The sequence below is a fragment of the Lepidochelys kempii genome, chromosome 1, assembly GCF_965140285.1.
Source record: "Lepidochelys kempii isolate rLepKem1 chromosome 1, rLepKem1.hap1, whole genome shotgun sequence".
NCBI classification, from domain to species: domain Eukaryota; kingdom Metazoa; phylum Chordata; order Testudines; family Cheloniidae; genus Lepidochelys; species Lepidochelys kempii.
In genome coordinates this window covers 328,398,085-328,421,425 of record NC_136380.1, presented here as the reverse complement: position 1 = coordinate 328,421,425, position 23,341 = coordinate 328,398,085, and the positions used below count along the sequence as shown (strand labels likewise).

At 46.7% G+C, this 23,341-nt stretch overlaps 2 protein-coding genes across 5 annotated transcripts in view; one reads left to right on the top strand and one right to left on the bottom strand.

The window, feature by feature from the left end:
* SLC26A5 (solute carrier family 26 member 5) overlaps positions 1 to 5,686 on the bottom strand; it is a 46,375-nt gene extending 40,689 nt beyond the window's left edge. For all 4 annotated transcript variants that reach the window (XM_073328528.2, XM_073328531.2, XM_073328530.2 and 1 more), the window contains exon 1: positions 5,561 to 5,686. The gene's annotated coding sequence lies outside the window, so the exon portion shown is untranslated. The remainder of the gene's footprint in view (positions 1 to 5,560) is intronic.
* A 1,263-nt stretch (positions 5,687 to 6,949) lies between these two features.
* On the top strand, positions 6,950 to 8,786 carry LOC140906927 (uncharacterized). The gene is made up of 2 exons (XM_073331873.2): positions 6,950 to 7,532; positions 8,121 to 8,786. Exons 1-2 carry the CDS (start codon positions 6,971 to 6,973, stop codon positions 8,240 to 8,242), a joined length of 684 nt encoding a protein of 227 aa, XP_073187974.2. The 5' UTR covers positions 6,950 to 6,970; the 3' UTR covers positions 8,243 to 8,786.
* The last annotated feature ends 14,555 nt before the right edge of the window (positions 8,787 to 23,341 follow it).

Genomic DNA, 23,341 nt, shown 5'->3' with positions numbered 1-23,341 from the left:
TGTAAGTAAGGGTTTCATAACTTGATTATTTGAGAGATGCCCGAATTGTTTTGCTACATGTGGTGCTGTGCATTTGCATTGTACATCACAAACTGAAACTGCATGAAAAAAACATACAGGAAAATCCCTAGAGTGATTCAACATAAAATTCATGGACGTACAGGATTAACTTCTCTGTATAATTTCTAACCTATGATCTCTTGGATGAAGGACAAAAGTGACATTTACCTCAGAAAATACAACCACCTTTGATCTTTCTGCAGCCACTGCACTTTACTATTTTTTTAAATACACTCGATCATATAATTGATGAGGTATGAAATATCAATCATTTCCCATGTCAAAGATTTTAGCTTCTAAAGATTTGTTCCATGCCACCAAATTCATTAGCCCTTTAATACGCTATTTTGCGTTCAATAACTGCTGTTTGTTTTCTTCATGACAACCCATTATAGGTCACTAATACCCATTTTTGAAACGTGATACTTATGCCACGTTGATAAGACTGTTCAAATCACGGCTCACTTTAAAAAGCAAAGTACCCCAGGCCCTCCCCCACAAAGTTCAGCTAAGAGGGGGCTCTTGTTTCCAGCATAACCAACCCTATCACAGCAAAAACAAAGGGAGATTTAATCATTTGGCCATTTGTATTCCTCTCTTTTGCAGCTCTGGGCCTGATCTTGCCACCCTTCCTTCATCACTGCTCTCTCGTTAAACTCAGCGACAGCTTTGCCCTAGTAAGGAATGTGGGATCACGCAAAAGGAGTAAAACCGTTAAAAATGTTCAATCAAATCTCATAATATTTGGGTGGGGGAAATCAGGGTCATAGTTTGACCCATGTCCACTTCATCGTGCTGAAACGGGTTGGTCAGGATTTGGCAGGGGCATGAAATTATGGGCCAAATTCATCTCCCCAGAGACAATAATCCCTGGGTTGATTGCATCAGTGGCCCAAACCCAAGGCCACTGATGCAATCATTCTGAAGTCAGACCCCTTGACACTGACTAGGAGGGAGAGAACATAAATCTAGGTCTCACACTCCACAAACAATCCCAAAATACTTTTCCAGAGTCCGTGTGACATACAGACAAGTGAATTTACAATTTAAAGGGGCTGGAGTTCAGAAGTTTTAGCTCACACTAGCCAGCCCCTAGCATCTTTTATACATTTTTTGCAAGGAGAGTGGAAAAACAACCAGGTGCATGACTGTGTGTATGAGGTTTTGTTTTAACAGGCTCTGACATTAAGACCTATTATCAAGAAAAGTGCGAGAGAGACAGACTTATCAGCCTTTTTATGCATTGTGGATGGAGATTAAAAAAAAAGTCACAGCTAGACTTCCCCATCCTTTATTCTTGTGCCCATTACAGCATTTATTTAATCAATCAATATAACAAGTGAGCAGGTCAGATGAGGTGCTCTCCCCTCATGGTAAAACCTGAGAGGAGTGGAAATCTCTCCAAGGATTCCTTAGCATAGTTTCTCCCTAATTGTTCTATTGTGGAGGTGGGCTTTCCTATGCAGCAGAACAGGCTGCATAGTCTGCCCCAAACCTCAGGTGTGGGGGATCCCTGAGAGACTCATTTCTGGCCTAGCTGCTGAAAACTTTATTCTATGGAAGATTATTTCTGGGAGAAGTAGTAGCAACTACATCTACAGTGTGTGAACTGATTTTATTATTTATCCAACGGAGCCCCTCTCCCTCTTCAAAACCATTCAGCTCTCCAGTCATGGAAATAATCTACATTTACACTGAAAACAAAAGAAATGGGCAATATTCAGCCCTTGCTTACTGCTCCCCCCCGCTTTTTTTTTAAACTTCTAATGTAGATTTTTGTGCAATACACCTTACACTGAATTCCAATTGCCCTACTCATATGAGTAATATCATCAACCTCAATGACTCCATGAGCGGGATTTGGTTTATGACAGGTTCTGCTCTCATTCATGCACTTGATATTTACCTAAGATTACGTTATCTAACTTCCTGTTTGCTCAGGAGTGGCCCCTGGCGTGTTCCTCATTGGGAGGATCATCCAATGGAAATCAGCTTCCTCAAAAACACACTGTCAAGGTTACACAAGGAGGGGATGAGTTTGAATGCAAACTGTTTTACTTTTGGCACCTTAGAGACTAACCAATTCATTTGAGCATGAGCTTTCGTGAGCTACAGCTCACTTCATCGGATGCATACCGTGGAAACTGCAGAAGACATTATATACACAGAGACCATGAAACAATACCTCCTCCCACCCCACTCTCCTGCTGATAATAGTTTATCTAAAGTGATCATCAAGTTGGGCCATTTCCAGCACAAATCCAGGTTTTCTCACCCTCTGCCCCCCCCGCAACTCACTCTTCTGCTGGTAATACGAATATAGACGAACACAGCTGTTACTCTGAAACCTGTTTTACTTTATTTCTCTAGAAGCATTGAGGATTCCTGCTTAATGGAACTAAGCAGCAGACCTGAAGCTCCCCAGGGAAGGCAAGGAAGCTGATGTAAAATGTATTTATTTGCAGGTTAATTTGTATTTAATTCACATTCCGCGTCTGGCATTTCCCCTCTTACAGCTGATGACATCACTAACAAGGAAAGCAGTGCAAGGGTTGATGCTCCTGGACTAGCTTTAAGTGTCACCTTCAGTGTCAGCTGTTGTAGGATAAAAACCGTGAGCCAGAAGTAACTCTCAGGCCTTGCAGAAATAAAACCATAATTGAGCAACAATACAACTACACCAGAGGATGCTGTGAGTAGACAACACAGAGGAGTTGCTTTGGATTTCCACCAGTTATTGGTTTAAACTGAAACCCAGAAACCCGAGACATATGCGAGGGTAAGAGATTGCTGAAGCAACTTCGGATTTCCTGACAGTCAACTCTTGTTTCAATTTCATTATTTTTTTAAATGTAACGTTGGAGAGTGGGAGTCTCAGTGCCTAAGCCACTTAGGCATTTTTGAAAGTTCCAGTCTTTAATATCGCCAATTACAACAAAAGCAGGATACCATGTAAATCAATATACAAGCATAGCTAATACATTAATGTCAGCTATGCCCAAAGACTTTTACACTTCCTAATTTAAATGGTCAAGTCCATGTATACAGTACACCTTCCCAAAGTATGCTAGAAACAATGAGTGTGTCAGTAATTGGGGTCTGTGACAATTAAAGGCATGATCCTGAAAGATAGTGAGGACCTTTCTTGCAGGAGATGCCGCTGCCCCTTGCACGATCAGACAGTCTAATTTCTGAGGTCCAACAACTTCTTTGAGTTCTGGGCATATCAGCAGTTGAGGGGAATTGTTACCACCATCTACTTGTGTCTGATTGCAACACCCACACTCCCAAAAAATTTACAGCTTCCCAAATTAGTTACTTTGGAAGAGGAAGTGTAGCCTAGACTGGGAAGCCCAAGACTGGGAAGCAGTAGAGCTGTTCCTACCTGTCTCAAGGCTCATCTTCACTGCACAATTAACTCAGGTTATAACGTGAATGTTGTCCTTATCTCTACTCCTGTCCACACACAAAAACCGTTAACTTAAATGAAGTGGTGCTTTTAACTTGAGCTGGCTGACCTGAGAGGGGATATAAGCTACATCTCAAGCAGTCACAACCTGTTTGCTATGACATTCTGCAGTGTGGACTCAAACTATCTTCTTTTGAGTACTGGTAGTCCTCCAATACCTTCCTAAAGTTCCCAGAAAGGACCAGGCAAATTCACCCACAATACACCAAGGAAGAATTCATACTGCGGCTCCGCTTATTGCAGCGCTAAGAACTGCCAGATATGCCCCCAGAAATCTTAGCACTACAGACAAGCAAGTGTTATTTTAGCATGGCTGCTCTCACACAGGCTAGGCTAACTCAAACGAAGATAACTAGAGTTAACTGCAGCAAAGACATACCCTCACAGACTTGTTATGTGAAGCTGGGCAAGTGATTGCCTCACTTTCTCATTTGTAAAACGGGGTTAGTAATACAGCATAAATTTACTTAGCCAAATCCCACTGTTTACCTAAAACAGAACCCTGTTCCCTAAGGATTTCAGATAAGCAAGCCTTAGATACACTTATAGCAGACTATATTTGTACACACAAGCATTGAAAGGGACCTTCTGACAATTTTTTCTCCCTTTTGTTGAAAACAATACCAAAAAATTAAGTGGCTGAAATGAAACCCCCTTCTTAAGAAAGCCAGCCAGCTTTCCCAGTGCAAGCCAGTTCGCTCTAAATGTGATGAGGTCAAGCATCAGTGCACACGGGTGTGAAGAGTTATGATCAGAAGCCCTGCTGAGTAAGAGCTGTATTATAGCAGACATGACAGAAAACGTTTCCCCCACCAGTGAATTACATGAATGTTCATATCAAGGCCTGCTGCAATGGCTCATTTGACCACCTAGAGGTTTTATATGTTCCTCCAAGCCTGGCATAGCCAGGGTCCTAAGGTACAGACACACTGTGCAGGAGTGTTGGGAAACTTAACTGGTGAAAAGAAAAGGAGGACTTGTGGCACCTTAGAAACTAACAAATTTATTTGAGCATAAGCTTTCGTGAGCTACAGCTCACTTCATTGGATGCATTCAGTGGAAAATACAGTGGGGAGATTTATATACACAGAGAACATGAAACAATGGGTGTTACCATACACACTGTAAGGAGAGTGATCAGCTAAGGTGAGCTATTACCAGCAGGAGGGGGGGGGGGGGGCTTTTGTAGTGATAATCAAGGTGGGCCATTTCCAGCAGTTGACAAGAACGCCTGAGGAACAGCGGCGGGAGGGGAATAAACATGGGAAAATAGTTTTACTTTGTGTAATGACCCATCCACTTCCAGTTTTTATTCAAGCCTAAGTTAATTGTATCCAGTTTGCAAATTAATTCCAATTCAGCAGTCTCTCATTGGAGTCTGTTTTTGAAGTTTTTTTTGTTGAAGAATTGGTAAAGAGACTGAGATCCCTGGCTGGAAGTCACCTCTGAAGGGCAGAGTTTTGGTATTAGTACTGGCCACCTTCCTCCCTTCAGCGCAGAAAGACTGTAGTCTTGCGACATGTAAAGTCACTAGGTCCCATTGCCAGGAAGGGACTGACCCTGTGTCACAACAGTCGCCCGGCTTCCCCTTTCACACTCACCCAGCCGGGGGCTGTTTGGAGCACAGCGATGTTTGCAGGGTGCGAGAGCAGTTAGTGGCCCCATCTAACGGGGCGCACACACCGGCCCGCCCAGGAACCGGCGGGCATCGGCGGGCAGCAGGGGCAGCCCGGGTCCGGCTCCCGCCGCTAGCGGCACGCACCCCCGGGAGCCCGGCAGCAGGGCCGGGCAGGGAGCTAAGGCTGGAGGGCGGCGATCCGCTAGGACAGAGCGGCGAGCGGCGCCGCAAGGCTGGGAGAGCCAGGAGCCCGCACCTGCGCCCCAGCCGCCCCCGGAGCCGGGTCACTTGCAGCAGCCCCGGCGCCCCCCCGGAGGCTTCCGGCTGGCCCGGCAGCGGAGCCCAGGGGACGGAAGCCCCGGCCCCGCTGGCCGCCACGCTCAGTGAGTGGAGACCGACAGGGCTGCACTCACCTCCGGCCGCCTTCCCCAGCCAGTCTCCGCTTCCAACGCTAGCACCGTGACAGCGTCACCCCGCCCCCAGCCCGGCGCCGGAGGCGCCCTTCCCTGGGAGCCGGCAGCGGCAGCAGCCGGCCGGCACCGCCCCCCGCAGCGCCCACGCCGCACGCCGCCCGCCGCCCCGAGCGCGGCTGGGAGTCGTAGTCCCCCTTCCCATTGGCCCTCCGCTCCCCCTGCACCAATGAGCTGCCGCGGGCCCCGGAACGCTGGCGCTGGCGCGTTCCAGGGGAGCGCGCGGTCCCCGGCGGGTGTCCGCGCCCCGCCTGCTGCCGGCCCCAGAGTCAGCGTTCGGCCGTGGGCTCTGCGAATGGCTGCGTGGGGGCCCCCAGCCGGGCAGCGTGGCGCACTGCAGCCTTGTGACGCTGGGCCCGGGCCAGGCACGTGTCGGGCGGCGCCTGGGGACGGTTCTGCCACTTACTTTAGGTTGATGTCTGCGGAGTGCTTTGGCCCTCAAAGCGCGGTGTGAGTGCGCGGCGTGGTTGTCTTTATTACTGCTGGATGGATTGATTGCAGAGCTTAGGAGTACAAATCTCTTGGAATAAATATTAGTGTGAATGAAAATGGGTGAGTCGCCTCCGCCCTCCCGGCCCCAAAAACCCCTTCTTCGCAGTTCTTTGCCTCTTCTGCTGCTGAACAGGAATGGATACTATTGCCATGATTGCAATGAGCCCTGCTTTCAGGCTACTTACTGCTGGGGGTAGCTCCAAAGCTCATCTCGCTCACCAACAGAAGTTGACCCAGTAGAAGATATCACCTCACTCACATTGTCACCCACTGGGACGGACACAGGGGTACAACAGCACTGCACAGGCTGAGGTCAGCTACGTTCAGAAGGCAGACAGGGGTTGGGTTCACAGGCTGTTGGTCTTCATACAACCACCACAACAGTAAAACACTGGGGTTGCACACTTCAATATACCTGCTAGTTCTAATGCGAATGCACCATCCCTCTGAAGTCAATTGGAGCCACTCCATTCCCTTTGCCCTGGTCTACACTAGGACTTTAGGTCGAATTTAGCAGCATTAAATCGATGTAAACCTGCACCCGTCCACATGATGAAGCCCTTTATTTCGACTTAAAGGGCTCTTAAAATCAATTTCCTTATTCCACCCCTGACAAGTGGATTAGTGCTTAAATCGGCCTTGCCGGCTCGAATTTGGGGTACTGTGGACACAATTCGACGGTATTGGCCTCTGGGAGCTATCCCAGAGTGCTCCATTGTGACCGCTCTGGACAGCACTCTCAACTCAGATGCACTGGCCAGGTAGACAGGAAAAGAACCGTGAACTTTTGAATCTCATTTCCTGTTTGGCCAGCGTGGCAAGCTGCAGGTGACCATGCAGAGCTCATCAGCACAGGTGACCATGATGGAGTCCCAGAATCGCAAAAGAGCTCCAGCATGGACCGAACGGGAGGTACGGGATCTGATCGCTGTTTGGGGAGAGGAATCCGTGCTATCAGAACTCCGTTCCAGTTTTCGAAATGCCAAAACCTTTGTCAAAATCTCCCAGGGCATGAAGGACAGAGGCCATAACAGGGACCCGAAGCAGTGCCGCGTGAAACTGAAGGAGCTGAGGCAAGCCTACCAGAAAACCAGAGAGGCGAACGGCCACTCCGGGTCAGAGCCCCAAACATGCCGCTTCTATGATGAGCTGCATGTCATTTTAGGGGGTTCAGCCACCACTACCCCAGCCGTGTTGTTTGACTCCTTCAATGGAGATGGAGGCAACACGGAAGCAGGTTTTGGGGACGAAGAAGAAGATGATGATGAGGAGGAGGAGGTTGTAGATAGCTCACAGCAAGCAAGTGGAGAAACCGGTTTTCCCGACAGCCAGGAACTGTTTCTCACCCTGGACCTGGAGCCAGTACCCCTCGAACCTACCCAAGGCTGCCTCCTGGACCCAGCAGGCGGAGAAGGGACCTCTGGTGAGTGTACCTTTTAAAATACTATACATGGTTCAAAAGCAAGCATGTGAAAGGATTACTTTGCCCTGGCATTCGCGGTTCTCCTAGATGTACTCCCAAAGCCTTTGCAAAAGGTTTCTGGGGAGGGCAGCCTTATTGCGTCCTTCATGGTAGGACACTTTACCACTCCAGGCCAGTAACACGTACTCGGGAATCATTGTAGAACAAAGCATTGCAGTGTATGTTTGCTGGCATTCAAACAACATCTGTTCTTTATCTCTCTGTGTTATCCTCAGGAGAGTGAGATATAATTCATGGTCACCTGGTTGAAACAGAGTGCTTTTCTTCAGGGGACTCTCAGAGGAGCCCATTCCTGCTGGGCTGTTTGCCTGTGGCTAAACAGAAATGTTCCCCGCTGTTAGCCACAGGGAGGGGGGAAGGTTGAGGGAGTAGTCACGCGGTGGGGGGAGGCAGAATGCGACCTTGTAACGAAAGCACATGTGCTATGTATGTAATGTTAACAGCAAGGTTTACCCTGAAAGAGTGTAACCACTGTTTTATAAAATGTGTCTTTTTAAATACCGCTGTCCCTTTTTTTTTCTCCACCAGCTGCATGTGTTTCAATGATCACAGGATCTTCTCCTTCCCAGAGGCTAGTGAAGCTTAGAAAGAAAAAAAAAACGCACTCGCGATGTCATGTTCTCCGAGCTCATGCTGTCCTCCCACACTGACAGAGCACAGACGAATGCGTGGAGGCAAATAATGTCAGAGTGCAGGAAAGCACAAAATGACCGGGAGGAGAGGTGGCGGGCTGAAGAGAGTAAGTGGCGGGCTGAAGAGAGTAAGTGGCAGGCTGAAGACAGGGCTGAAGCTCAAATGTGGCGGCAGCATGATGAGAGGAGGCAGGATTCAATGCTGAGGCTGCTGGAGGACCAAACAAGTATGCTCCAGTGTATGGTTGAGCTGCAACAAAGGCAGCTGGAGCACAGACTGCCACTACAGCCCCTGTGTAACCAACCGCCCTCCTCCCCAAGTTCCATAGCCTCCACACCCAGATGCTCAAGAACGCGGTGGGGGGGCCACCGGCCAACCAGCCACTCCACCAGAGAGGATTGCCCCAAAAAAAGAAGGCTGTCATTCAATAAATTTTAAAGTTGTAAACTTTTAAAGTGCTGTGCTTAAAGTGCTGTGTGGCATTTTCCTTCCCTCCTCCACCACCCCTCCTGGGCTACCTTGGTAGTCATCCCCCTATTTGTGTGATGAATGAATAAAGAATGCATGAATGTGAAGCAACAATGACTTTATTGCCTCTGCAAGCGGTGATTGAAGAGAGGAGGGGCGGGTGGTTAGCTTATAGGGAAGTAGAGTGAACCAAGGGGCGGGGGTTTCATCAAGGAGAAACAAACAGAACTTTCACACCGTAGCCTGGCCAGTCATGAAACTGGTTTTCAAAGCTTCTCTGATGCGTACCGCGCCCTCCTGTGCTCTTCTAACCACCCTGGTGTCTGGCTGCGCGTAACCAGCAGCCAGGCGATTTGCCTCAACCTCCCACCCCGCCATAAACGTCTCCCCCTTACTCTCACAGATATTGTGGAGCACACAGCAAGCAGTAATAACAGTGGGAATATTGGTTTCGCTGAGGTCTAAGCGAGTCAGTAAACTGCGCCAGCGCGCCTTTAAACGTCCAAATGCACATTCTACCACCATTCTGCACTTGCTCAGCCTGTAGTTGAACAGCTCCTGACTACTGTCCAGGCTGCCTGAGTACGGCTTCATGAGCCATGGCATTAAGGAGTAGGCTGGGTCGCCAAGGATACATATAGGCATTTCAACATCCCCAACAGTTATTTTCTGGTATAAAGTCCCTTCCTGCAGCTTTTGAAACAGACCAGAGTTCCTGAAGATGCGAGCGTCATGTACCTTTCCCGGCCATCCCACGTTGATGTTGGTGAAACGTCCTTTGTGATCCACCAGAGCTTGCAGCACTATCGAAAAGTACCCCTTGCGGTTTATGTACTCGGCGGCTTGGTGCTCCGGTGCCAAGATAGGGATATGGGTTCCGTCTATGGCCCCACCACAGTTAGGGAATCCCATTGCAGCAAAGCCATCCACTATGACCTGCACATTTCCCAGGGTCACTACCCTTGATATCAGCAGATTTTTGATTGCGTGGGCTACTTGCATCACAGCAGCCCCCACAGTAGATTTGCCCACTCCAAATTGATTCCCAACTGACCGGTAGCTGTCTGGCGTTGCAAGCTTCCACAGGGCTATCGCCACTCACTTCTCAACTATGAGGGCTGCTCTCATCTTGATATTCATGCGCCTCAGGGCAGGGGAAAGCAAGTCACAAAGTTCCATGAACGTGCCCTTACGCATGCGAAAGTTTCGCAGCCACTGGGAATCGTCCCAGACCTGCAACACTATGCGATCCCACCAGTCTGTGCTTGTTTCCCGAGCCCAGAATTGGCATTCCACAGCATGAACCTGCCCCATTAGCACCATTAGCAGGGCCCATGCTTTCAGAGAAATCTGTGTCCATGTCCTGATCACTCACGTGACCGCGCTGATGTCGCCTCCTCGCCCGGTATCGCTTTGCCAGGTTCTGGTGCTGCATATACTGCTGGATAATGCGTGTGGTGTTTAATGTGCTCCTAATTGCCAAAGTGAGCTGAGCGGCCTCCATGCTTGCCTTGGTATGGCATCCGCACAGAAAAAAGGCACGGAATGATTGTCTGCCGTTGCTCTGACGGAGGGAGGGGCGACTGACGACACGGCTTACAGGGTTGGCTTCAGGGAGCTAAAATCAACAAAGGGGGTGTCTTTACATCAAGGAGTATTTCAGGCAGGACTTCACGGAGGGTTCCAATAAGAAATGGTGCACCTAAGTTATTGTTCTTATTGGAACAAGGAGGTTAGCCTGGCCTCTGATTGATACATGGCTAGATTTACCTCGCAGCACCTTCTCTGTGAGTGACTGCAGTGTGACCTAGAAGAATGAGTCCCCTAGACGGGGGAGGGGGGGAAGCAAATGAATACAGAACAAATCTGGTATATTTCTTGTTTTGATCCACTCCATCTATCTTTTACATCTTTGGCTGGCAGCAGACAGTGCAGAAGGACTGCATGCCATCCACATCTCATGGCTGCTCGGCAGAAGATGGTACAGAATGACTGCTAGTCATCCTCATCTCTTGCCTGCTCGGCAGAAGATGGTACAGTACGACTGCTAGCAATCCGTATCGCCTGCCTGCTCACCATAAGACGGTTCAATAGGACTGACTGCAGGACTAAAGAGAATGACCTGGTCAAGTCACTCCAAATTTAGTCCCTGCGCCCATGTCTGCCCAGGCGCTCCCAGCCGACGTGGCCAGGAGCACCTCAGACATGACGATGACAGCTACCATTCGTACTGTACCGTCTGCTGCCACAAGGCAAGGGGTTGCTGCTACTGTGTAGCAATGCCGTACCGCGTCTGCCAGCACCCAGGAGACATAGGGTGATGGTTACCTGAGCGGGCTCCATGCTTGCCGTGGTATGGCGTCTGCACAGGTAACTCAGGAAAAAAGGCACGAAACGATTGTCTGCCCTTGCTTTCACGGAGGGAGGGAGGGAACGGGGGGCCTGACGATATGTACCCAGAACCACCCGCGACAATGTTTTAGCCCCATCAGGCATTGGGATCTCAACCCAGAATTCCAATGGGCAGCAGAGACTGCGGGAACTGTGGGATAGCTATCCACAGTGCAATGCTCCGGAAGTCGACTCTAGCCTCGGTTCTGTGGAAGCACTACGCTGAGTTAATGCACTTAATGCACTTAGAGCATTTTCTGTGGGGACACACACACTTGAATATATAAAATTGATTTCTAAAAAACCGACTTCTATAAATTCGACCTTATTCCGTAGTGTGGACATACCCTTTGTTGCCGGCACCCAGTGCCGAGAGGCTAAACAACAGCAGGGGTTGGTTTGCTACCCGGTGTGCTACACCCAATAATCACAACGGGGTGGAGAAGCAGAAAAGTTTATTTGCAGCTGCAAAAAGGTACAGGGAGAATAAAATCTCAAATCGTGCACCCAGAGCAAGAAGTTACACAGGCTTTTATACATTCTTTTTCCCAGCATACTTATCCAATATCAAGCTGTCCTAAGTATCCATATAGTCAGCCAATCCAGTTCCCAGCTAGTGCCCTTGTTCTCTGTATCATTTCTTAAACCATACATAAAGGTGCTTTATTCAGCATTGTTCTTCCATATCTGCCCTGTTTGGCCTTGCTTAGTTTCAGGCAGTCTGACTCTGCAGCATATTGTTGCAGATTCTCAGCATAACTGCTGTGAGTGCCTCCAGGCAGGGGGGCCAAGGACACTTGGGCCTAGTACACAGAGCTGCTGCGAGTGCCTCCAGGCGGGGGGGGGCAAGGACACCTGCGCCTAGTGCGAGGGGGCTTCATCGACACTCGTGGTCTTCCATCCCCTCGAGTTACCTAGTGGCCATGCCCCAGTGTCCCCAACACCTTCAATGGGCTTTGTGTCAGGCCCTAAAGGCCTCCCTTGACTGTCTCTTTACTCATCTGTTAATGTAAGCATGGCAAATGACTGTGTAATTTTCAGTTACAGTATGAGTATTTTTGTGTGAATATGATGCTCGCATGTTGTGTTCTTAATGAACGTAACGCTAAAATTTAAAAAAATACTCAAAAGTTCCTAAATTGTTTACATCCTGCATTTCCACTGTGAGTAACCACAGTCCCAAAGCTACTTATCAGACTGCTGTTGTATGTGCCAGAGAAAGGCACCAGAAAAGGGAATAAACAGGAAATGAGATGAGCAGTAATGTACTGCAGAATGCATGAATGGCATATGAGTTCTGTAGCTGTAGCTCACAAAAGCTCATGCTCAAATAAATTGGTTAGTCTCTAAGGTGCCACAAGTACTCCTTTTCTTTTTGCGAATACAGACTAACACGGCTGCTACTCTGAAGTGAGCTGTAGCTCACGAAAGCTTATGCTCAAATAAATTGGTTAGTCTCTAAGGTACCACAAGTCCTCCTTTTCTTTATATTAATTCTGTTGTTTTCCCTCTGCCCTGATGCAGTGGTGCAATGACTGGGCAATATTAGGTGGGCATTTGGAGGGAGGAGCAGTTCTTTGGGGGAATGTAGCAGCCTTAGCCCATATTCACTATCTTCCTGGGCTACCCCGATCCCACCCTGAGTCCCTATTATCTGCTCATCCCCTCCTGTCCCATAACTGGATTCAACTGTCCTTCAGAGGTGTCTGTCCTTTCATACTCGCTACCTCCCTATGTGGTCCTCAGGTCCATTCATACTCTGAGCCCCGCCTGTTACCCACTTACTCCTCCTTGACGCATAAGTGGCTGCAGCCCTCCTCTGCCTGAGGCTCCAGACAGTCCATCTGATCATGGATTCCTATGTATAGACAGTGTATCGTACCCCAGGTCCACTACAGGTGGTATAATAGTGTATCAATGTAGTGTCTATGCGCCTGTGACTTTTGAAAAAAAAAAAAAAAAAGCAGCAGCTTCTGTGCCAAAAATAAAATAAATTCTAATGAAAAAGGCTCAAAACATTTTTTTTCATTGCATAAAATTTATTTTTAATAGCAGATCACAGTGCTCTCTCAGTGTATAAAGTAGCATGCCAAATTTCATATATTTTTGTCTTACAGTTGTTCAAGTAGAAGAGTGTAAAACAGCCTTTGTCTCTTTCTGAAAATTTCAAGAGACTGGCTTTTAAAAGTCTTGTTTTTAAAAACAGCAAATTTTTACCACCTCGTCTTACTCTCAAAAACTCTGTGATCAGCTTCCCCTAAGAGTTGTGAACTTTTGAGCTTGATGAGATGCAATGTTTGTTTGTTTTTTTAAAAAGGACCTAGTTCCTTCTCTATATGGAGTTCAGAACACAATCTTCACTATCTCATCCAGGCTACATACAAACATCAAGCAGATCAGATCTGGGCTGTAGGTTGGGTGCTTGATACTACTGTTTTATATAAATCTGGATAATTTAAGATCCTTTTATAAATAGAAGAGGATCTTGTTTCCTGAAGACTTTCTCAAAGTCTTGTGTAAATAACCTTTGCTAAGCCTAAAATCTAGTGTTTTTTTCTGAACTGGAGTCTCCATGGGATTATTTTTGGTTTAGCCTTTACTTGTTCAAATTTTTTATTTAGTTTCAAATCAAGTATCTCAGCATATGTACTGAGCAGGACACATAGCAAAACAAAGAAGAACAGGTGAGATTATGTCAGTGCTAGAATGTATAGGAGTTTACATTTGTTTATATGATTCAGAAAAGTGAGACCAAATATTATGAGAAGGATTTCATTTGCCCAACATTTGGAAAGTTGTTGATTTCAACACAGTAAGGTCTTTTAAATGCCACACTCCACTCACACCCTGTGGAATAGATGAAAATTTTTTTTCACATGCTCCTAGCAATCAACCTGTTTGACTGTTGGTAATATCACAAAGGATTATACATGATCTAAAGTTAAAAAGTCATGGGAACTGAATGTTCAGAGGACAGGGTATTTTCACTTATTCCTCCTTCCCCCTCTCACAATTGGCTCAGTGCACTGGGGGAAAGTTTCTACTTCTCCCAGAGCAGTGGTTTTCAAACTTTTTCTGGCAACCCAGTTGAAGAAAATTGTTGATGCCCGCAACTCAATGGAGCTGGGGATGAGGGGTTTGGGGTGTTGAAGGGGCTCAAGGCTGCAGCAGAGGGTTGGGGTAGGGAGGTGAGGGCTGCAGGGTGGGGCTGGGAATGAAGGGTTCAGAGTATGGGAGGGGACTCTGGGCTGGGGTAGGGGATTGGTGTGCGGGTTTACCTTGGGCAGCTCCCGGTCAGCGGCACAGCAGGTGTGCTAATTCAGGCACCATGGACCATGCTGTGCTCCAGCAGCAGCTAGCAGCAGGTCCAGCTCCTAGGCAGAGGCACGCAAGCTGCTCCGCGAAACTCTTGTCTGCAGGCACCGCCCGCTCCAGCTCCCATTGGCCGGTTCCCAGTCAATGGGAGTGCAGAACCGGTACTCGGGGTGGGGGCTGCGCGCAGAGCCCTGTGACCCTGCCTCCGAGGAGCCGGACCTGCTGCTGGCCACTTCCGGGTTGCAGCACGGTGTCAGAACAGGGATTAGCCTGCTTTAGCCAGGCAGCACCGCCCATGGGACTTTTAACGGCCCAGTCGGTGGTGCTGACCAGAGCTGTCACGACCCAGTGTCTTACATTCTGCAACCCAGTACTGGGTCACAGCCCGAAGTTTGAAAACCACTGTCCTAGAGCAGCAAGTATTAACACTGCTAGAGGCCACACATGATTAACTGGTCTGACCTGATATCACGCCCTCTATGTTCTTTGTGCTGAGCCGGAATGTGTCTAATGTGTGTCCTTATTAACTACTATAGAGACCTAGAATAGTGTTCGGCTGTGAATCTAAATTTCCACACAGTTCAGGGGATTTAGAAGGTCTTTTGGTCCAGTGGCTTATAGAGCGAGGCTCAAGCTATGAAGTTTGGAACTGGATGTGAATGTCTTGACAAGAGACTTTGGATCCCATGTTGCAGTTCAGGCCCATCTCTAACGTCTACTGTAGTTTAAATGTTAGTTTTGACACATTAAAACCAAACTGCTTTGTTTGTTTGTTTGTTTTAACAGATAAGCACAGACAAAAAAGTACTTGGAGGATGGAAGTCTGGTACTAAAGAAACATGGAATAAACAACAATTGAACATCAGCTTAAAGATTTCTTGCCAGGAATTCCAATTCCTGATAGATATAATTCATTACAAATCAAATATTACAGTTACCATATAAGAATTACTTAAACATTGGAGAGTGCATTAAAATAATTGCATCAACTGCTACACTGAATATATACGATCTGAAGCTGGGTTTAATTTTAATTATAAATGTTAGTTTGACGTAGTGCGTTAATGTTGCTTTTTCATTGCTTCTTTCCAGCATTGTCTAAAGAAGCAAGAGATGCCGCAATAGTTCAGTGGAGGGAAGCACAGGGATACCGTGCTATTACTACAGTCCAGCACACAGCAGGAGCTTGGATTTTAAGAAATCTGGTTGGTAAACAAAAGCTGGGAGCAGAAGCTAATGAATAAACAATGTGGACAATGGGAGAAGATTGCAAAACATACACTGAGGATAATTGGAGTAAGTCAGTTAATGACACAGGACACTTGGACTTGCATGATGACAGTGGGCCCACTGTAAGTCTCAAGGGGCTCCTCTGGTTCACATGGGAATGAAGCAGTGGGAGCTATTGTTTCCCAAGAGAGTAAGGAAATCTGTGAGACAAGTTCAAACAAAGGGGTAGATTCATCACTGCTGCACTGACTAGAAGTTGGATTGTCATCCCATCCATTGTCAATTTAATTTTACAGCCAAACCACTAGAAAAAGTGAAGATGGCCATTGGACCTGCCTGCATCTGAAGGGGTGGAAAGGCTGTGGATTTCTGACATTTCTGATTGTTCTTGTTCCTTATTGGAATGCTGTTTGTGTATTCAGGCAGAATGCCTGTCCCAAAGTCAGCAATCCAGCCTGTTCCAAAGTCACACGCTGGGTAGAATTAGTCCCTTTGACTGTGTCACTCCAACAGTCTATATTTCACATCCTGTTTGCCAGGGCAGTGTTTTCCCCAGGAATTGAAATTAAGGGTGTGTGTTAAAAGATACGTGTGTCTACATGTGTGAGGACCGATGAGGGGCGATACCATTAGGGCAAAGATGGGCTGTATGGCACCATAGTAAAAACTGAATAATGTGTCACAACCATTTTATTAGATTTAACTCATGTTTTTAAATCATCACACAAATTAAAGTTGGCTACACAAGTCTACTAGGAAGCACTACATCTACATCCTTCTTGGTTTCTTGCTGTAATTTTGCACAACTCTGTTAATGAACTTCTTGAATGCAGTACATTCATCTTTGGTGGCTTCTCATGTGTCCGATACGCCCAGTCCTTCATCATATGCTCATGATCATGCAGAAGGCGGCTTCTTTCAGAACACAAAATTCTATTCAATGAGGAAAAAGAACGCTCAACTGGAGCTATTGTGACGGGGAGTAGAAAGAGATGAATTCCTACGTATTTAATTCCAGGAAACATAACACAAAAATGGGATCAAACCACTGGTGATGATAAAAAAGAAGTTGAAGTCAAATCTTCATTCATTCGTCGTATGATATTCCATTCTTTGTTTAAATTGTCTATTCTGTCCTGATCCCGTGGCAGCCCCATTGTAGGTAGTGCCTCACTCCACTCTACTGTTGGTGTTTTATAAGACAGGCATCTGTAAAAGCTATGTAGAAGTTGATAGAATCCAGAAGTTGCTGTTGTAGAGATGTAAGAATCAAGTCTGTGTACTTTATTTTTTCAGTGGGCTTAACAAACACTTCTTGTCTTCTTCACTTAAGGAATCAATATAAGTGCCCTAATTAGTCAACTTCTGACCTGAAGTCTTTGTTTCTTCTGTTTTCAATGGATATCTCTCTGATTGATCCAAGTGTAGCTTCAATTGCTGGACAGAGATCTACCACTGTTGTAGCAGATGCCTGGATGGCATTGTTTAATGACCCAAGTGGTTTCAACAGTAGACTTACAAGAGGGAATGGCAATGGTTTTCTCTGAACTTAGTAGCAAAAATAGTCCACTAGCCTCACTACTTAGATCCATCCTATCTTGGTAGATACTTTCCAAAGCCAATAATAATGGTTTTAGTAATTTTAAGCCAACAGCCAAGGATCGCTCATAAGAAAGCCAGTGGGTTTTCCCAGGTTGGACCAATTTGAACTTCAGTCCCAGTGTATCTTCTGTATTTTCCAAGATGTTCAGTCCTTTTCGAAGCTTGCTCAAAAAAGAGTATAATAAAGATATTAAATTTATAGCTTTTTAAATGCCTTTTGAAGATTCTGCAGCTCATACTAGTGGTAGTTAGAGTAGGTAGCCTCTGCATGGTATATAGGAGAGTTTAGAGTTACACTTTTCTCTGAGCAAAGCTTGTACTCCATTGTGTTTGCCAGAGAAGTTTGCAGCTCCATCAAATGCACAAGTAGCCATCTCTTTGGGGTTCAATCTACAACCATTAAGCTCTTCTAAAATGTGGGTTGTCAGAGATGCAGCCGATGTGTCTTCTATAACCTGAACTATGACATTGCACTCCATATGCTTTATGAAAATATGCTTATGAATGTGAATATGATGTAACTGGAATATGCTTTATGCAAAAGGTCTCTTGTAAGGTGTCATTACAAAACTTATAATCTACTGAGTGTGTTCATCCTATTTGTTTGCATGTATTTTTTCTATGTCTGAAGTTAGGAGAATAAGATATAACCTTGTATCACTGATGTAAACATATTAAGTGGAAGCCATTAAAGGTGTTCCAGAATCAATGAACTGTAAATGGCTCTGTTTACTTGCAAACCTTCCCGTGTACGTGTGGGCCTGCCCAGGAAGAATGGAGGCTGGGGCCTCACAGGACGTGTGATCATGTCATCTGATACTGGAATCCATCTTAAATCTGGTACTTTTCCATTTAGAAGGAGGGATGGGGACCCAGACAGACAAAAGATTCCTGCCTTGTGCCAAAGCTATAAAAGGGGGGTGGAGCAGGACAAAGTGGCTGTCAGTCATGAGAAAACACCTAGTTACCACCTGAGATGGCTGGTGGAACTAACAAGGACTGTATCAAGGGAAAAGATTGGGCCCAGACTAGGAAGGAGTCTAGTCTGTGAAAGAAGCTTATTGGAACATCTCTGAGGGTGAGATATTACCTATAATCAGTTTCTTAATGTATTAGGCTTAGACTTGTATGTTTTTGCTTTATTTTGCTTGGTAACTTACTTTGTTCTGTCTGTTATTACTTGAAACCACTTAAATCCTACTATTTATATTTAATAAAATCACTTTTGTTTATTAATTAACCCATAGTAAGTGATTAATACCTGGGGGAGCAAACAGCTGTGCATATCTCTCTATCAGTGTTATAGAAGGAGGACAATTCATGAGTTTACCCTGTATAAGCTTTATACAGAGTAAAACGGATTTATTTGGGTTTTAGATTGGGAGCTGGGTGTCTGGGTGCTGGAGTCAGGTAACCTGCAGAGGTGTTTTCACTTAAAGCCTGCAGCTTTGGGGTCATGGCCCGGACCCTGGGTCTGTGTTCAGCAGGCTAGTATGTCTGGCTCAACAAGGCAGGGTTCTAGAAGTCCCAAGCTGGCAGGGAAAACAGGCTCAGAGGTAATTCCAGCACGTCAGGAGACAGTCGCAAGGTGATCTCTGTGACCAAACCCGTCACATGAACATCTAGAAATTCATCTACTGGCCTACCACTGACATGAAGATAAGGTGCGCAGTGACTTAATACTTGACGCCCATTTGCATCAGTTCATTCATCAGCCATGTATGCACATTTTCTGAATGTGGTGAGAGAGTGCTTCACTTTTTCAACTGCATGCTTCTAACCTGTCAGTTGAGTTTCTTGCAGAAAGATAGTGCGCATGTGCTGGTCTTGGTTGGAACCAGTGTCCAACTTCAGGATTAACAAATGACAATGCACTTAACATTGGCCTCCAGTTTGTAGTGTGAGGTGTCTCTTGCATAAAGAGAAAGTGTGATTTGACAGCCATGTTTGTTTGGATAAACCGTGTTGTGTCTTCAGCATTTTTAACAGCCTTGTAAAATAATTTTAAAATTGGCTTTGACGATGACTGGCTTACAAGGCTTTCTGCATGCCGATGCAATCCAGAGGATTGGTATTTTGCAGCCTTTTCACATTGTTTGTCAGCATTGGCCTTGCTGATCCATCTGGCAAACCAAGCTCCTCTATGTTTACTAGGGTGACCAGACATCCTGTTTTAAAGGGACAGGCCCATACTTAAACTGTCCTGACTTTTTCTTGAAAATGGGCAAATTGTCCCGTATTTGCTGTCTACACCCTGCGTTCCAGCTGCCTGCCCACCAGCAGTGGGTGTGTGTGCAGTGGCCAATGATGGGGGTGGGTCTGCAAGGCTGGTGGCAGGGCAAAGATGCAGCACGCAGGGCTGGCCACTGCTGGTCCGTCAGCACAGCCCTCGCTGTGTTCCGGTTCTCAGCCAACAGGGCCACGTCCCCCCATCCCGTTTCCGGCTGACACTGGCTGCGAGCTGCGGTGGTTGGTGAGTGTGGGCAAGTGTCAGGCAGCGTCCGGTTACGTGTCGCCTCTGCTACCCACCCATTGGCCCTTTACATGCTTCCCCTCTTGCTGTTCTCTCCCTGCTTTGCCCCTTTGCCCCCCCACTGCCCCAGCCCCGCTGCTCCTCACGGAGCTAATATTCGAACATTTCTATTATATTCAATATTTAACACGTCTCTTTCCCGGAGAAGTAAGTTGTGCAGTTCCTGGCACGTTTTCACTGGCCAGGTCTATCTCACCTCTCTGAGGTCTTTTGGAAAATGAAAATAAAATGTTTAATTTTTTTTTACCAGCTCTTGGTGGGGCCTTCCCAATGGAATAGTAGCAGGATTCCAGGCTATGTCAAATGCTCTGAACTAGAACAAACAGAATTGCAAATTTCTGGACAGGAGTTTCACATAAGGGACAACTGGGAATAAGGAAACCTGAGTGTGTGTACTCTGGGCCTCGCAAGTGGTTCAGCTTTTCATTCATTGTGACTTTCTCTTTTACAAAGGAAAATCAAAAGTCTGGTCTAATCAGCCTCTGAATGGATGCAAGGGTAGATGCCAGAAACACAAAAGCTCTAACCTCTGACCCTGAAATATTTTGTAAATCCTAGCGCAGCTCATAACAACCGAGTACGTTATAGCCAGTAATGTGGAGCCTAATCCAAAGACTTTAGAAGTCAAAGGAGTTTTTTCCATCAATTTCAATGAATTTTGGATTTTGTCCTTAATGTTTCCTGCTAACTGGTTCCCCCCCCATTTGTTTCACAAATATATTATTCTCAGTAAGTCTTGAAAAAAATCCCATAACAATACTGTAAGACTTCTTGTAGTGAAAGACCAAGCATTATAAAGTTTCCCTTCTCATTGCAGTTCCTTGGAAACAGGTATACCTTGAAATCCTTTAAGTTGTCCATTAGGGAGGATTTCATTTTTGTGAGCTGTTTTAGTTTGCATGTTTATTGGAATTATATTCTTAGACTAGGTTTAACCATTTGAAGAACTTTGCCAATGTGGAATATTACAGCTTGAGCATTTCTATGGCAGCAAAAAGGTGAACTACATGCATGTAGTCACTCATTTCTACTGTATACAGGAAGCTGTTCTTTCTTAAAGTCTCCTCCATTAAATTTTATTGGGTTAAGCGGAACTGCACCCACTGATATTAACGCTGTGGCCCTCTCCTTCCAATTCAGCCCTGTGCCACATCCCTGGTGAAAAGAGGCAATACGATCAGTGGATATGGTCTCTCCCAGGAATGCTCTTGCTATAGGAGTCTTTCCTAGCTGGCATGTCAGTCCAGACAGGAGCCCTTGTACATGGAGATGTGCTAGGGGAAGCTGTATTGTGTTCCAGACATTCTTGGCTGCTGTAGCCACCCTTTGGGCCCACAAACAGCTGGGCTCAAGTTAAGGCAGCACACAGGCTGGCCTACCTTATGAATGAGGTCAAAGGGACCCCAGCCTGGCCCAGGATGGGGAAAGTACAACCTTTTTATATAGCCACTTTATCCCCACCTTGAGCCCTATGCTGAGTTCAGCTCAGATGCAGGGATGAATTGGATGCTGTGCTGGTCCTTGCTCAGGGTGGTTGGTGGGGGAGCACTGCCTATTGGTCAGGGATTAGGCCTTTGGCCTACATGGGGGGTTGTTGATAGGGGAGCCCAGGTCCTTCCACTCCATTAGGCACCGACCCAGGGTCCCTGGAAGGCTATCAGTGGTCTGTCAGTCAGGGCTGCTTAGGGCTGACTCAGTGACACCCACCCAGGTAGCCAGACACCTACTTAAACTGGCCAGACCACCTTCAGAAAAAGAGGTGCAAAGACAAATGAGGAATGAATGGCGTATGTTTAAACATGTACATGAGATCAGAAGCTGCCCAGAACCATTCACTGTAACAGAGCTGGAACAGAAACTGGGTAGCATCAAGTGTGGAACAGCTGCAGGTTATGACAACGTATCTCCAGAATTCCTGAAAAACCTCGGCCCCCCATGCTCGGCTTTGACTTGTGAAATTCTTCACCAGGGTTATCAGTGGAGGTAGGCTACCAAAGATACGGTGCACCTCATTGGCTTCCTAAAGCCTGGAAAGGAACCAAATCAAGCATCAAGCTATCACCCATACCATTATTGTTGGTGTGCTTCAAGGCACTGGAGCGCTTGGGCCTACAGCGCATGTTAATCGACATGGAGAGAATTTTGAGCCCTGACCAAGCTGGTTTTCGCCGAGGTCGTAGCACATGTGACCAAGTACTTGCGCTGACCACATTTGTTGAAAGTGGCTTCCAGAGAAACTTGAAAACAGGCGCCGTTTTCATCGATCTAACAGCGGCATACGATATGTTACAGTGTGGCACACTGGCCTGCTTGTGATGGTATCACGGGTCCTGCTACCTTGGGTCACAGGTGTCGCTGAGCTGTTCCTCTGTGATAGGCAGTTCCAAGTCCATATGGGGGAGAATATGAGTGCTTGGAGACAACAGAAGCTCTGTGCTTTCGCCAACCCTGTTCAACCTTTACATCAATGACCTGCCAACAACGGAGTCATGAAAGTTCATTTACGCAGGTGACATCTGTTGCAGTACCCAGGCCTGGACGTTCCACAAGCTTGATGCCACCTTAAACCGGGACATGATAAAGTGAGCTGACCACTGTAAGACTTGGCGCCTCCATAAAAACAGTCTCCAATTTGTTCCATCTTCATCACGCCAGCGCAACCCGAGAACTGAGTGTTTATCTGAATGGTCAGAAGGTGAAGCATGAAATAGGACTGGTCTATCTAGGTGTGACCTTAGACCGCACACTGCATTACCATGCCCACCTGAAGAAGACAGCAGCTAAAGTTAAGACACGCAATAATCTTCTTAGCAAACTGGCAGGTTCATCATGGGGTGCTCGTGCTCCAACTTTGCGGATGTTAGTTCTTGCCACCTCGTATTCGGTGGAGGAGTACTGCACACCAGTTTGGAGTTGATTGTCACACACCAAACCTTCCGGCAGCTGCATGCAGCAAGGTTGCTCTCTTTCTCTCAGGCAGCAACTGCCTCCTCCTGCCTGAGTCCCAGGGCTCCCCCCGGGTAGTCCAAACAAAATAAAGGAGATTCACCAAGTCCGGAGTTCATATGAGCGAGAGAGAGGAGAATGCTTCTCTCTCAGGCTGTCTCTGCAGCAGATCCTTCCATCCATCAGGGAGGGGCCTTTAGGCAGTTTTTTAGGGAGAGATTCTGCCTTTCCTCAGCTCTTCTCTGCTGGAATTCCAGGTTTGCTCTCTCCCTGGGTCTGCCACCAAATGAGCTGTTCTCTGCCTTTTAACTCCTCCTCCAACTGGTGCATTTGCTACAGGTGTGGTGGTGTGGGGCTGGCTGGGCCCAGAGTAGTTCCTTTACCCCCTGTTGCCCAGTCTGGGGCTTTGTATATCCCATCACAGACCCAGTTTCTCTAACACCACTTCTGTCACAAACTGAATTCGGCCCACTGTGTAGTTTAATGGCAGTGCTGCTGTTACAGTGAGATACTTTAGTGAGTCACATATTGCTCTGTCGTGTGGGTAGTTACTAGCCTAATGTGGCGGTTCTTTCAGAAAGTTATTGCACTTTCCTTCTTGTGCCAAGGTCAATGGAACAGACAATGGTAT